At 42.0% G+C, this 17,125-nt stretch overlaps 1 protein-coding gene across 1 annotated transcript; it reads left to right on the top strand.

Moving 5' to 3' along the window:
* The first annotated feature begins 1,502 nt into the window (after positions 1-1,502).
* On the top strand, positions 1,503-17,125 carry LOC149134380 (uncharacterized). Its single transcript, XM_089356417.1, has 2 exons — positions 1,503-4,632; positions 15,160-17,125. Exon 1 carries the CDS (start codon positions 2,142-2,144, stop codon positions 3,540-3,542), a length of 1,401 nt encoding a protein of 466 aa, XP_089212543.1. The 5' UTR covers positions 1,503-2,141; the 3' UTR covers positions 3,543-4,632; positions 15,160-17,125.

Genomic DNA, 17,125 nt, shown 5'->3' on the forward strand with positions numbered 1-17,125 from the left:
CTTTCCTTATCCGTAATCTGTTATCGAATTTTATTATAGATTTCCTAGCTTCTATGATTACCTTAATTTCATTCATTGTCAATTTGGTATATTTTTCAGCGAAAATCAGAGCGCTATTTAGAATCGCAGGGTTAATTGATGAGAATAACTATTTTTATCCTGTATATTGGAGAACCAATTAAGGGCGTCGTGGGCATTTGACCATAAGTCTAGAGTGGTTTAGTTTTTATAGTAGGAATATATTTATCTAAGATTGATTTACATAGCTTACATAGATCGGATTTATTAGGGCAGATTAGAAATTTTCGTTATGGTCCTTAATTGTTATGCGGGGTCTGGAAGGTGCGAAAGGTTCAGTTTTTAAAAGCATCCTTAGTTCTTAACAAGGGCATTATTTGTAATCATAGGGACTTATCTAGCGGTCACAAACAGCGTTATATATAAGTGGTGTTATGGGCTGTGACGAGCTATGTGTTGTGGTGGAGAGGGGTGAGGCAAACAGAGGTGAAGCCAGACCGGAAGGGCCAAACCGGAAGGGTCAGATCGGAAGTCGGCGACACGCGGTCGAAGGCTAGCACGTGGGGCCAGTGAGAAAACAGCGACGTTACGAGAAAGACGTGTTCTGATTAGGAGCGATCGTGTACCCCGCTGCGGTCGGCAAGGTAAGGTCCAACGCTTCATTCTGTCCTTTTGCTTCTTGTTGTCTTCTTCCTCCGTCACACCACAAGCTATTTCGGCCCATAAGAAAAAAAAAAATTATGAGTGTAGTCAGGATTGCTAGTGATATAATTAAGCCGTTTTGCGGCGACACGGACGTAGTCGCATGGCTAAAGAAGATGAAGCTGGTCGCGAAGCTCCAAGGAATATGCGACTTGGCAAGTTTTCTACCGCTCTACTTAGATGGTCCGGCGTTGGCGCTATTTTTAGAGATGGAAGAGAGGGACCAAGTTAGCGCGGAGAAAATAGAAATCCGCTTGATGGAGGCCTTCGCAGAAGGGATGTTCGAGGCGTACGCTCGCCTGGGGAGAGCGAGGTAGACCGGCGAACAGGCTGATGTGTTTGCCAACGAACTTAGGAGGTTGGCTAGACTGGCGGGGTACGAGGGAGAATCGCTGGATCAAACGGTAAAGTTGGCGTTTGTGACTGGGTTTCCTGACCACCTGTCGGTCGAATTGCAGAAACTGCCGGACGTGAGTACCATGCCCATGGCGGATATAATATCGAGAGCTCGTATGTTAGTTTCCTGTCGTAGGTCGTCACCGCTGGTAGCAGCGGCGACAGCAAAAGGTGGCCGGCCAAGGAGTGGCGGAGAGGGGTCGAACAAGGAACGTGCGCGTCCGTTCAAAGGTCAGTGTTTCCGGTGTCAGGGCCCGCACATGGTGCGAGACTAAGTTACCTAAGCCTGAGGTCATCTGCTACCGTTGTCGTGAAACGGGGCATATGGCCAGCGAATGTCTGCAGGGAAACGGTCTAAGGGAGATTACTGCGCCAGCGGTCTCCCTTTCAGATCATTAACGGCGCAATTTTTTCTACCTGTTGTTGATGTGCTAGTGGTTGGGAAGATGTTGCGTGCCCTTGTGGACATGGGCTGTACAACGACCCTGATGACTCCGGGAGTGGTAGAGACGTGGAGTGGAGAAAGCAGTGTGAGGGCAGTCGACGGAAGAGAGGTACGCTGTGAAGGCATTACTGACGTGCAGATTGAGGTGCAGGGAGCAAAGTTAACGCTGCAAGCAATAGTACTTGGCCGCTTGGTGGATGAGATTGACGTGGTGTTGGAGATGGACGCCATCAACCGTCTTGGTGGCGTTAGGATTGCAGGAGATGAGGTCACGTTCGGAAGCGTGGGGGCATCGTGCGCCGTGAGTCGGGACCGCCAGGGAGAGCAGAGCCCCGTCGAGGACAGCGCCGCTTACACCATCGAAGACAAAGATTTTCAGGCGGCGTTTGATGGTCGAAGGTGGACGATAGAGTGGCGATGGAAGGACGAGCCCCCACTACTAAAGAACAGGGTGAGCTGCTACCAGCATACGTTGAAAGGTCACGCCGGCGTCGAGTTCGACGAGGAGGTAGACAGATGGATCAAGGAAGGAGTCCTTGTCCCGTAGAAAGAGGAGGTGGTGAGTGGAGTGCTGCCTCTGATGGCGGTGGTGCAGCCGACGAAAGGAAAAGTCAGACCGGTGCTGGACTTTAGGGAGCAGAACGACCATATATCGTGCCACACGGGAGGTGAGGCAACGGACGTTTGCGGTGAGACGTTACGTGTGTGGAGACAGTCGACCAAGGCAGCGACGATCGTCGACTTGAAGTCCGCATATTTGCAGCTCCGTGTGAGTGACAAGCTGTGGCGATACCAGCTGGTGCGGTACAAGGACCGGACGTACTGTTTAACCAGGCTGGGTTTCAGGCTGAATTCCGCTCCGAAAATTATGGCGATGGTGCTCAAGTCCGTCCTAGGGAAAGAGGAGAGGATAAGGAAGGCCACCAGTTTCTACATCGACGACATTTTGGTTGACGAGACTGTAGTGCCAGCCACCGAGGTAGTGAGACACCTGGAGAGGTTCGGGCTGATTGCGAAGCCGCCTGAGTCGATGGTGGGGGGAACTGCGCTGGGGCTGAAGCTACAAAAAGACAGATCGGGCGAGCTGGTGTTCCGGAGAGGAAACGAGATCCCTGAACTGGGCACCAGCGTGAGTAGGTGGGAACTGTTCTCGGTGTGCGGGAAGCTGGTGGGACATTACCCGGTTGCAGGATGGCTTCGGACAGCATGTAGCTTCATCAAGAGACGAGCCGAAGGAGCAAAGTGGAATGACAGAGTTGGGGAGAAAACGACCGACATGATGCAGGAAGTCTTGGTCAGAGTGAGAGCAGAGGATCTAGTGAGGGGCAGTTGGTATGTTCCCAAATCAAAGAGTGGGATCGTTTGGTGTGACGCCAGTAGCATCGCAATAGGGGTCGTCTTGGAAATGGGAGGCACCGTGGTGGAAGATGCAGCCTGGCTCAGGAAGATGGATGACTGCAACCATATCAACGTGGCGGAGTTGTATGCCGTGCTGAAGGGGGTGAACCTGGCCTTGAAGTGGGGGCTGTGCACCATCGAGATTAGAACCGATTCGGCCACTGTGCTTGGTTGGGTGACGACAGTCCTCACCGATGAGCGGAGGATGCTGGTAAAGCGCCGATTGGGAACATTGCGGGAGCTAACCGCTGAGTTCGATCTGGAGCTGAGCGTAATCTTTGTGCCTTCCGAAAAGAACAGGGCAGACGTCCTAACCAGGGTAAAGCGAGCTTGGTTGCAGGTGCCAGAGGATGCGGAGCGGGCTGTGGCTGCAGTATGCTGTCTGAGTGACTCGGAGTTGAGGAGACTGCGTACCATGCATCACATGGGAGTGGACAGGACGTTGTTCCTCGTCAGGAAAGTTGACTCCGAGGTAACGAGGCGGAGCGTGCAGAGAGTGGTTAGCAGCTGTGACAGGTGCCAGTCTATTGACCCTGCTCCGGGCGTACATGAGGCGGGAAGTATTCCAGTGGCCCACAACTAGAAACGACTGGCAGTGGACGTAATACGCTACCGGCAGGGGACGTACCTCTCAATGGTTGACTGCGGACCGGGGCGGTTGGCCATATGGAGGGAGATGAAGACGGGGACTGCAGAGGAAATCGCAAGAGTGTTAAATGGGATATTCCTGGAACGAGGCCCCGTGGATGAGCTGCTGCTGGATAATGGCACTGCATTTCGCTCGGAGGTGCTGAAAGAAATGCTTGACGGGTGGCAGGTCAGCCGCTTCTTCAGGGCGGCATACCGGCCAAGTGGAAATGGAGTGGTGGAAAGGCATCATCGTACCATCAAGACCATGGCAGAGAGGGGCCACATTTCGCCAATCGAGGCCGTATTTTGGTACAATATGTCGCCCAGGTCAGGACAGGCTGAGGAGTCGGTGCCACACAGGGCAATATTCAGGTACGAGTGGAGGCACCCGTGTATTGCATCGATGCGACTCCGGGGAGAAGAAGAGCACACCTTCGTGCAGATCGGGGAAGAAGTTTGGGTAAAACCCCCAAATGCACGGTGCACATCACAATGGGGGAAAGGAACTATAACCTCCATCAATTCAAAGAACAACGTCTCAGTCGATGGTATGCCACGCCATGTTTTGGATGTGCGGAAGATTGTCAGTGCTTCAGAGGATGGAACCAGCTGCAGTGGGCAGGATGATGAAGACAGCAGCAGTAGGCAAGATGATGAAGGCAGCGCGCCAGGAACTCAGGCCAGTCCCGGGGTCGCACGGCGACCACAGAGGGAGCGGTACCCTCCTCCCTGCTTGGCTGATTATGAAACCAATTAAGGTAGTTCGGGACCGAGGAGTGAGTGGGAGAGCCGGTTGAATGATCTATAGATCAGGGGGGGGGGCGTGTGATGTTATGGGCTGTGACGAGCTATGTGTTGTGGTGGAGAGGGGTGAGGCAAACAGAGGTGAAGCCAGACCGGAAGGGCCAAACCGGAAGGGTCAGATCGGAAGTCGGCGACACGCGGTCGAAGGCTAGCACGTGGGGCCAGTGAGAAAACAGCGACGTTACGAGAAAGACGTGTTCTGATTAGGAGCGATCGTGTACCCCGCTGCGGTCGGCAAGGTAAGGTCCAACGCTTCATTCTGTCCTTTTGCTTCTTGTTGTCTTCTTCCTCCATCGCACCACAATAACAATTAACAACACCGGATATTACTATTAGGTATGACTCCTTTGACTAACACTGCCGGTCAACTAGTCATTCTCCCCCACTTATTGTTCCGTTCATCTAATTGAGGAAACGTACGCTCACGTGGAATCCAAAAAGGGCACAAAAATGTAAGTCCAAAGACTTAACGAACTGTTTCCTTTTTTCCTTTTTCTTTTCATTTCCCTTTTCTCCTATCTATATTCTTCCGATAAACTCTAAATCATTCTGTCGATGTTTGTATGTATGTATGTATGTAAGTATGTATGTATGTATGTATGTATGTATGTATGTACGTACGTATATATATATGTATGTAAGTATATATGGTGGTACTCCAGCATGGCCACAGCCTTTAAGCGTATAAAAGAATATATATATATATATATATATATATATATATATATATATATATATATATATATATAACGCGGTTCCACCGTGTTTGCGCCTTCTAAATTTACTATTAAAATATTGGTCGGCCCGTTGCTGTGGTAGAAGACACTTGTCCAAAGTACCCGCAGTGAGGCTGAACCGAAACGCTGCAAAGTGAGCTTTTTTACCGCACACCCATACCTACCGCACAGTTTCACAATTTATTCTGTTACAGTTTTTGTGCTTGAGAGCGTTTGTGCTAAAACACCCACTCATAACATACTATTTCAATTTGTCATGTTTTATTTCATTTTTTTAACATTGAGATCAACTGTTGTATTTCGAACTTTCTCATTCCCTGACACATTAAGCTCCCTCAGTCCTCGGATTCTCTTCTATTCAATCCTTTCTTGAATGTATAATTAGATACTGTTGCCACCTCCACTTCCGAGGTTATACAAGTAGTGACGTTACAAGTTGTAAACTTTGGCTGTCTCTCAAACCTCAGTTAAGCTATTTATGTATTTTGCTCTGCACCAACCATTAAGTCTTTTGCAGCTGTTGCAAAACTGCGATCGTTAATAAATCAGTGCAATAGTACAATGTGTGTGCGTGTGTGTGTGTGTAGACATATAGATATCAAAACAGTTTGATTCAGACTCCTTGATACTCTGAGTTTAAAGCGTGTAGCTAGTCTTCGGCCATTGGGGCCTGAATGAGTATTCGATTGAAGAGAGTCAATGTTTATTACCGGACATTAGCCTGCGATTGGTCGAGGAAGGTCACGCGGTATAGCAAACTGATGTTGGTATTTCAGCGACAACATTTATTTGGAAACTGCCGCATGGTAAACAGGAAATCAACCGCATAATGAACAGGAAATCGACCGCGTGGCGAACAGGAAATCGACCGCTTGGTGGACAAGAAATTGGTTGTATGGTTGGGGGGAACTATGAATGGGCGGTAGATGTGGAGGTATATATGTATATATGTAAATTTATATGTCCATATATTTCCGTGTATAATTCTAACTTATACGAGTGTGTATGCGTGCTTAGATGTGCATTCACACATAAGCACGTGCGCGCGCTCACACACACGTGCGCACTCATATGCACATACACACACGCACTCATACACACACATGCGTGCACACCTATATCTCTATGTATATATATGCACACGAATGACGCACACACACGTGTGCACGTGTACATACATGGACATGCACAGGTGCACATGTATATGGACGCGCACGCGCGCACATGCATCTGTGAATATTCAAAAAGTGAGCAGGTGCCTATGTGCACCTGCTCACGCGTGGTCAAGCACAAGGGGTGATGTACAAGGGGTCAGAGTATGTGGGTAGACAGGCATGGAGAAGTGTTGGGGATTGGTCATTTGCGGTGCTGTTCATGGGGGTTAATTTGCGACAGTGACCTTTCTACTGGCGGTGCTTAGAATAGCTGGTACTAAGGAGGTATAACCGGGATGTCGGCTGCCAGTGACTAGAAATTTACCAGAAGGGTGTACCTCTAGTGACAGCAATGCGCTACCTCATATTTCTTGTTGATGGATACTGCAGGTTGGTAGATGATATTCAGTTTTTCGCGGAGGCACAGCTGGCAATTAGGGGCGCCGGGTGAATATGGTGGCGCCCTATCTATAATAGTCCACTTGATGTTTCGTCTCGAAGGTCACGAAGTCTACAGAGAAAGTGCGACAGGGAAGTGAAGTTCTTTCTGTCCCTGGATCTAAATGAATGCAAGTGTTGGGAATATCTTCCCTTGAGGTCATTGCCTGTCATGCCCGTATAGTGCCTAGTAATGTCATCAGATGGCTTAAGAGTGGCTCTGTATACTACTGCCTGTGAGAGTCAGGATTCTCTTAGAGAGCAGGTGGCAGGGTTTCGGAAGTTGCAGGTTGGGATTGGGATTGCGGTTGTGTGGGTGCGTTTTTACATCTGTTGATGTGTGCGATGTTAGATGCGATGCTGTTTAAGCAGGAGTAGCATACCTTGACATTATGAGGGTTGAAGAGTTTGTAATGTTTATGTCCTTTAGAGAAATATTTCTTTACTAACGATAGGAAGCCTCTGGATACGTTGGTAGAAACTTCTAGGTTAAATGGGGGATTATACCTGATTATTTTCCTTTTTCTAATTCTCTTGGGATGAGGAGAAGTTGTTTGGGGTTCGTCCACATACGTGAGGTTTTCAGAAAATCTCTCTCTCTCTCTCTCTCTCTCTCTCTCTCTCTCTCTCTCCTTCTCTCTCACTCTATATATATAAGGCAAATTAGAATATATATACATACATACATACATACATACACACACATATATATATATATATATATATATATATATATATATATATATATATATATATATATATATATATATATACATGAGAGGCAGATATTCTCCGTATAGAATACACTTCGTAGTGCTCAAGAAATCTAAGCTTGAGCAGGTAGCGGAGTAAATGTAACGATAAGCAAGTTAGTCAAGTCGATATATAAAAAATATTAAATATATTTAATACAAAAAATATACACATAAAAAGGTCCGACTTACACAAAATAGAAATGATATCAGGAATTAAAGGGGTTGAGTAAGAGTTTTACGAGTCCAACAGGTGCTTCTGGGGGCTTGGTGGTCCAAAATAATGACTGTAAATTCATTCCATCATTGGATAATACCAGCCTCCTTCTTCAGGGAAGAATTTTACATTTCAGGTATTGACAGAAAGGAGATTAAGACGGAATGACTTTGTGGAGAACTAAGTGTATTAGAGTCGGACCTTTTTATATGTAAACATATGTACATTTTCTGTATTAAATGTATTCAATATTCTTTGTATATCGACTTGACTAACTTGCTTATCCTTACATTTACTCCTATACGTCCATCCATACATTTGGCAACATAATGTGGCAGTCCCAGTTGGGACGAATGTTACTGTTATTTAGTCCCAGGAAACATCGTCTCCAGCTAGCTATACGACACACAATCTGTGTCCTTATATTTTCGAACAGGGAAGTTTAGTACCCCCACCCAGCACAGCAATATCTGAGAATTATATATATTTTCGAACGGGGATTTAGCTGTGCCATCTCAGTCGGGCAGTTATTCTGTGCCGAGGAAGAGAAATAACCCAGAAACCGCGTTCCACAGATATTTCTCTGTGCTGAATGGGGGTGCTAAACTCGCCTGTTCGAAAATATAAAGACACAGATTGTATGTCATATAGCAGCTGGAGACGATGTTTCTTGGGGCTAAATAACAGTAACATTCGTCCCAACCGGGACTGCCACATAATGTTGGCAAATAATCTTTACTTTAGATTGTTGTTATTGAATGTCTCTCGTTGAGAGATTTAGAAATAATAATTTTTCTATTTATTAGATCAGTAACTGTGTGTCACTTTGAAAATTATATATATATTTGAACGGGATTTAGCAGCGCCAACTTAGTCGAGCAGTTATTCTGTGCTGAGGAAGAGAAATAACTCAGAAACCGTCGTTCACAGATATTTCTCTGTGCTGAATGGAGGTGCTAAACTTACTTGTTCAAAAATATAAGGGCACAGATTATGTGTCATATAGCCAGCTAGAGATGATGTTTCCTGGAGCTAAATGACAGTAACATTCTTCCCAAACGGGAGTGCTACATTATGTGGGCAAGTAATCTTTACTTTAGAGTACTGTTACTGAATGTTTCTCGTTGAGAGATTTAAAAATAACACACATATATATATATATACAAACACACATAAATATGTATATATGTATGTATGTATGCATGTAGATCTATATATGTGTGTGTGTAATGTATATATGTATATATATGATTACACACACACTCATATATATATATATATATATATATATATATATATATATATATATATATATATATATATATATATATATGAGTGTGTGTGTGTAATCATATAGATATACATATATACATTACACACACACATATATATATAGATCTACATGCATACATACATATATACATATTTATGTGTGTTTGTGTGTATGCGTATATATATATATATATATATATATATATATATATATATATATATATATATATATATATATATATATATATATTAAAACGTAAAATTAAAATAGAACACAAAGGATTCCGCGGTACACGTGTACCGCGGAATCCTTTGTGTTCTCTTTTCCTTTTACGTTTTCATATATTCTTTCACCTCGGCCACTATCTGGCATATACAGGTGTTTACACATATCAAGTATTACCTCTAAAATTTACAATACCTACGTATATATATATATATATATATATATATATATATATATATATATATATATATATATATATATATATATATATATATATATATATATATATATATATATATATATATATTATATATTATATATATATTGAACAGAGGCGTGGCCAGGTTCTAAAGTTAAGGGGAGCGAGTACATAAAAATAGAAGCTGTGACACATACGAAACATATCTTTTGTAATACGTAAAATATTTCATGAGTTATATATGATATACGTAACTGTATTCTGCATTCATTAATTTCATCTGTCAGTAACAATGTCGTTATTTATAAAACTTACACTGCTGACATAGATGTGACGTCAGGGTTTGTTTGGGTTCTTCAGATGTCAGCGGCCACCAATACATCGCAGGAGATTGAGCAGACAGTTAAAAAATGCGGAAGGTCGGGCAAATAAAGTAATGACTCCAGAAAGTACATTATATAATATATACATTCCCCATATTTGTCCATCACCAGAATAACTTGAGGCTTATGGAAGGAAAGATTTATATTACTCAGAACACGTAAAACAAGGACTTCACAAAATGTCTGAAAACAAGCATGAACGTTTAGGGCAAACTTACGAAAATGCTTTGCACAGACAAATGGTTAAACGTCAGGAATTAAGTTTATAACGACGGATTTGAAGTCCTGTTGGAAAGTGTGATAAAGAGAAATGAATGCATGTATGGGCCTGTTTTTTAAGTTACCAAAATAGTGTGTTGCGTTAAATATTAAGAGAATTGACCTAATGTTAATAATAGCATAAGAGTTAGATACTTAAGAATTAATAATATTTCTGTATATTATATCATACTAGCAGAGATAGCCGGCGTTGCTCAGGATTAAAATGGCATAGCTTTTTATTGTTTTACTTGTTTCAGTCATTTGATTGCGGCCATACTGGAGCACCGCCTTCAGTCGAACAGAAAGAGAGAGGAAGAGAAAGAGAGAAGGAGAGAAAGAAAGAAAGAAAGAAAGAAAGCAGGGAGGAGAAAGAAACAAAGAGGGAGAAAGAAAGAAACAAAGAAAGAAAGGAAGAAAGAAAGGAAGGAAGGAAGGAAGGAAGGAAGGAACGAGGAAAGAAAGAAAGAACATGAAATTTTCTGCAAATACCATTTAGATCAAGGGTGGGGAAACTTTTTAGCGCGGCGAGTAAAAATTTCCAGAGAAAAAGGTCTGCGGGCGGACACAAGTTCTGACTCTTGTATCTGTGTAAATCTTGTATATATCTATGAATAATTCGACATACATTAATAAAAGTAAGTTTAACGCATTAGATTAACGTGTAGTGACGTCATTTGGCGCCTAAATACAGTCGCCATTACTGCGTTTTCATCCACGCATGCGTAGGGACTAGTTCCGGAAGGAACACAGGAAGAGTCCCATGTGCATGCGTAGTTCGACTCTCTCAACATTTTTCCCGCGTTTTATCTTCCTCTTGCGTCGACAACTTCGTGAGCGAAGGACGTTTTTTTGTATCGCTCTCTTCGAGACCCAACACACTCGTGACGGGGACAGCGGACAAGTGATGAAACGACCAACAGCCGAATAACCAATGCTGTATGAATATACCGACAAGAACTGCCGAATATCCATGCTGTTTGAATAACTACATAAATAAATATTGTTATGTTTCTGGTTTAGAGACTGCGTTATCCGTTCTTAAATTTTTCCTTAAAGTTTGATGTGAGGAATTAGGTATTTAACCTAAAGGTTGAATAAAGAAAGATATTTCTTACACTGGTGACCCGACTAAAAGAATGAATCGCAGCCGAAGAAAACTCTAGACCACAAACAAACACAGACCTCGTTTCAACAGCCATTGAATTCGTATGTTTCGCGACGTTCAACATCAGGATTGCCTCTACATTCTCATCATTTGGTTGGACCTTTACCAGTGTGTCGCGGGTTCTCATACCTGTTAACTTGTGTTGACCGTTTCTCACGTTGGCCAGAAGCCATTCCTATAGCAGATATTACTTCTGAGACTGTTGCCCAGGCTTTCGTTTCTGGGTGGGTTTCTAGGTTCAGAGTACCGGTCAGTTTGATCACAGATCGTGGCCGGCAATTTGAGGCCGCGCTCTTTCGTGACCTATCACGAATCTTGGGGGTGCATCGTATACGCACCACCAGCTACCATCCGCTTCTAATGGGATGGTTGAGCGTTTTCATAGACAACTTAAGGCCGCCTTACGCGCCTCGCCCAACCCGCAGTCTTGGGTTGGAATTCTTCCGGTTGGCCTCCTTGGATGCCGGACTGCGGTCAAAGCTGACCTGGGTTACTCCTCGGCAGAACTTCTTTACGGCACCACGTTGACGTTGCCTGGTACGATGGTGGTACCAGACTCATCACAACCACCACACCCAGAGTCCTATGTCACTCGGTTGCGAGAGTATTTCTCCAATCTTCCATCTATGGGCCCCAGACAACAGTCACCTCCCTCTAAAGTGCCAGCAGACATTGAGTCTTGGTCTCATGTATTCATTAGGGATGATTCTGTCAAAGGACCCCTTGTTTCTCCCTACAAAGGACCCTATCGTGTGCTTTCTCGTACTCCAAAGTTTTTCAAGGTCGACGCTAATGGTCGTACAGAAATTGTGTCTGTCGACCGTCTGAAAAAAGCGTACCTTGACAAACCCTCAACTCCCGTGGACGACGTGCCCGTTTTTCAAATGCCGCACACACCACTACCACCACACACATTGTCAACGCCTTTACCAATGCATACACCAACATCAGCACCATCACAACCACACACACCAGCAATTACACCACCTTCGTCGTTGAAAAGGAACTCAAGTGAACCTTATGTCACTAGGTTTTGCAGGACAGTGCGTTGGCGCAAGAAATTGGCAAAGACTATTTACATTTGACTTATTGTGTTTCAGTGGACAATTTCAGAGTTTTTCTTATTGAACATTTTTCTTCCTTTCAGAAAAAAAAAGAAAACAAACAATCAGACTTTTCAGACTTTTACATTCCGTGATTTCAGTTCCTGGACAGTGGTCATCACGGTTGTTTTATCATTGTCTCATTTGTTTTTCACTAGGTGGCATTTACTGCCCATTTTACTTGCATGTTTTTTTTTCATCCATTATTTTGTACATTGCATGCAATGTTTCTGAAAGGAAAGAAAATGTATGAGTGCACAAGTGTGTGTGTGAGAGAAACACAGAACATAGTAAAAGTGTCTGTAGAGAAAAAATCCAGTTCGTATGAGAGTTACACAAGAAGATTTAGAATGTTAATACGCATGCCACTCCAATTGTTTTCATTTTCGTGCTTCCGCACTCGAGGGGGAGCCATTGTAGTGACGTCATTTGGCGCCTAAATACAGTCGCCATTACTGCATTTTCATCCACGCATGCGCAGGTACTAGTTCCGGAAGGAACACAGGAAGAGTCCCATGTGCATGCGTAGTTCGACTCTCTCAACATTTTTCCCACGTTTTATCTTCCTCTTGCGTCGACAACTTCGTGAGCGAAGGACGTGTTTTGTATCGCTCTCTTCGAGACCCAACACACTTGTGACGGGGACAGCGGACAAGTGATGAAACGACCAACAGCCGAATAACCAATGCTGTATGAATATACCGACAAGAACTGCCGAATATCCATGCTGTTTGAATAACTACATAAATAAATATTGTTATGTTTCTGGTTTAGAGACTGCGTTATTCGTTCTTAAATTTTTCCTTAAAGTTTGATGTGAGGAATTAGGTATTTAACTTAAAGGTTGAATAAAGAAAGATATTTCTTACAAACACGTAACATTTTCATTAACGCTGCCACTGAATTTGGGACGTTTATATTACTTATGAGGTATTCTATATTTTTCAAAATGTTCCTATCCTAATGCTGGAGAAATCATAACAAACAAGCACTGACCGAACTTCATTTTGAAAAAAAAATTACATTAATACCTAAATAACATTATATGTAAATGGCATATTTAAACAATCCTAGTGGTAATTTTATCAAAGCTAATTAACCTTAACTTTGAAATTTGGTTTTGTTTAGTGAGAAGGACGAAACTGCTTGTTTTAAAAAAAACAAAAAACAAATTAGGAATATCACATGCCTTTGAAGAAACTGCTATTCTTAGTTCATTGCTCAGATTTTCGTCAGTAAGTCTGGTACGAATGCGATTTTTGCATAATTCAATTTGGAAAAAAACTGAGAAGCAAATTCAAGGCATTTTTATGTAAAGCAGTGAATTTCTCGGGATTGATGGATTTGTAGAAGTCCAATAAAGACATATTATTATATTTCGATTTTATTAAGCTATCCGACTGCAAATCAATTAGTTCTAATTGTAAGGAATCCGGAGCCTCCCCAGGACACATATCAAAAGATGTTTCAAAAACACGTAGTTTGATTTCAAGGCAAGAAATTCTTCCCGAATGTTGAATTTTGCAGTTATTCCACGTATTGGAATAACTGCCATCTGAGCAGTATTAGACAGATCAGTTGTCTCATCAATAGCTAAGGAGTACAATACGAATTCTGCTGGATCAGATTTTAGAGAATTTTGAATGTCATCAGCGATACTTTTAATTCGATCAGAAACAGTTCTTCTTGATAAGCTAATATTTCCAAACAAAGTTTTTCTGTATATATATTATCAATAGCAGTAAGGATACATTCTTTCACGAATTCATCATCGCTATATGGTTTGAATATTTTAGCAATATTTTCGCATACTGCATAACTTAGCTACTTTACAGAGAACATTGAGACACAAACAGAGAGAGAACAGACACTGGTCCGAGCCGATAGCTAAACAATGACGACGACAGCAACACCAGCTACCTACACTTTGACTGCTACTACAATCACACCAAGAACAATAACATTGAAATTCTCTCGATGTTTTGTCATTTGTAGTAACATTTTTCTTTGTTTACGAAAAGAGTAAATATCTTAATGTATTGCTTAAGGCTACTTTAATGTGGTTATCCTCTAAGAGACGACGATTCTACCATTTAACACTAAGAAGACATCACCAGCTGGTTTACTCAGTGCACTTCTGGCACCCGATGTTTATTGCAAGCAGGAGATAACTCCGTCCACCCTGGCTTCAAACCACCAGATCATGTGCAGGAAAGGAAAATCCGAATGTTCTCTGCTTCAATTTTCGCTTACATTTGATTGTCGTTCGCATGATTAGTGACGCAATTTTCGTTTTTACTTCTCTTTCGCAACCATCGGAGCGCAAAGCGCTCCTCACAAATGCAAATTTGTGAGATGATTGTGATCTATAAGCAGTTTTGAGTAGGAACTGGAAAGAGAAGTATGAACACGCAATGCGCATGTGCACAATGAATTCGTAAAATGGAAAAGAAGAATAAAAATGCAATGCGCATGTCAAAATAAAACGGAAGAGAACAAAACGCAATGCGCATGTCCAAAAATTCAAAGAAGCAGAAAAACGAAAAAATTGTTTGCACAGCTTAAATAATTTAAATATACTAAGATTGTGATTTTCTCTTAATTATCGTACTATTCACAGTACGTATATATACTACAGGATATTGAATATATAAATTTATATCTGTCGTAAAGTTACAAGTATATCCCATTATATTGTGCATATATTCCACCATTCATAGTTTGGAGTTGTGAAGGTCGAATTTATTGAAGTTATTCCCCTTGTAGATAACACCATGTTTCTATATCCGCTAATGCAGAGGAAAAAAATTCTTGACACCGCTTTGCTGCAATTTTTTCTTGTTTTGTTTTGTTTTGTAGCTTGTGGACCGAAGTTGTTTGATGAATACAAAAGAAAACATTTGAAACGTTTCTTGGAATGACGATGGTCATGGTATCTAGAAACTGTTACCGCTATACTTACCAATCATGAACACATAGCGCGAGTGCATCGGGATGCGGAAAACGAGATTCCAGATACAAACATCAGAATCGAAGCAACTATTATTTTCAAACAGATTACTAGCTTAAAATTTATCTTTATTTATCTACTTGAAGATATTCTTGATGTACCAAATAAATTGTTACAGCATGAGGACTGTGATTTATCCGAAAGGGTCTGTACCGTGCTAAATATTTTGAAAGAAATGAGAATTAATGAGGGAAAATTTCAGAGCATCATCTCTTTTGGAATTTCATATGGAAGACAATAGTTCTATTCTTCAACGCACGCATGGAGTTTCAGAGAATACTGCTCAATCGTCAGTATTAATGTCAATTCTAGCTCATGGAAATTCTGTCAACAGAAAGTACTTTTTAATTATATTTACAGTAGTATTTGCAAAAGCTGCATTGGAGAACTCTAAAGTAGTTCCAATTAATGCAACACAAAAATATTTGCAGCTATAAAGGTTTTATCTCCTGAATCAGAAATGTTTTTAGAAGTCTCAAAATTATCTCCTATTTATGAAATTCGTGAGCATAAACTGCTTGAATAGCTCAATTTACAGAGGCCAAACATTAGATTTTAGAAAACACTACTTCAAAGAAGTTGTTAGTTATCCGAATCAGAGATGAATCGCACTGCCAGTCCGTGGCTTATATACATACAGTGTGAAAACTATGTGCTCTTATGCTTGCATAAAGCATACGTAAGAATAAACTCAAATATGGTCTAGGTACGTGGTGTTGATAAGTCACAAACACGGCGAAACATCAATGTCCCTCATTTCTGAATGGGGCTTGGAGTAAGTTGTCTTCCCTGTCCATGAATTTCAGGTGTTTTAACACCTGGTACTTTGAGAGAGTAATTTCCACCACGAAAAGGTATTGAAAATCTGTGATCCTTTTGGTACTATGTAGTGGTGTCTAGTTTGAGGGTTAGAATACCTTTCATTCTCAAAATTTGGCGCTAGATAACGCACTCACACACATATATATATATCATCATCATCATCATTTTAACGCCTTCTTTTCCATCCGCGCACTGTTTAAACAGAATTTGTTGAGGCAGAGTTTCCTGTCGCCAAACTTCCGGAGTTTCTAGGCAAGGTCATATTTCCCGTGGCCAGACATGTTTATCGCGGAATATTGGAAATGAACGACACCACTTTCATGACGGTGACATTCGTTTAAAACTATCACATAATGTCAAAGGAAGGAGGTAGTATCATATTCATACATATATGTGTGTGTAAGACCGTGTGGTAAGAAGCTTGCTTCCCAATCACATGGTTCCGGGTTCAGTCCACTGAGTGGCACCTTAGGCAAGTGTCTTCTTCTATAGCTTTGGGCCTATCAAAGCTTTGAGTGGAATTGGTAGACAGAAACTGAAAGAAGCGCATCGTATATATGTGTGTGTGTGTGTGTGTGTGTGTGTGTGTGTGTGTGTGTGTGTGTGTGTGTGTGTGTGTGTGTGTGTATATATATATATATATATAAAAGTCGGGGTGCGTGGTGCTCAGTTATTTCATAAAGGGAAAATGCATTAAATACTACAAAACGTACACGTAGGACAGACACAAGGAACCTAATCCTTCCTCAGCTATCGACCAAAAATACTAATACCCAATTTCATGCCTTTAACGATAAGACTGGTTGCAATGCGACTACTTCATCATTCTGCTGCGTAACGCAACAGAATGACGACCCATCGCCAACAGATGCGAAATAAAAATACAAGGAAAATTCCTTTAAGCAGTCACATTGCAACCTGTGAAGGAAAGGTCTAACCAAATTTCAAAATATTTCCCCTCTACAAGTACTCATATTCTTTCAACTGACAACA

This window comes from Octopus bimaculoides, chromosome 8, assembly GCF_046866305.1.
Source record: "Octopus bimaculoides isolate indiv1 chromosome 8, ASM4686630v1, whole genome shotgun sequence".
NCBI lineage: Eukaryota > Metazoa > Mollusca > Cephalopoda > Octopoda > Octopodidae > Octopus > Octopus bimaculoides.

Bases quoted from the DNA above. Each gene is read 5' to 3' on its own strand.
- LOC149134380 (XM_089356417.1), top strand. From the start codon at position 2,142: ATGGCGGTGGTGCAGCCGACGAAAGGAAAAGTCAGACCGGTGCTGGAC.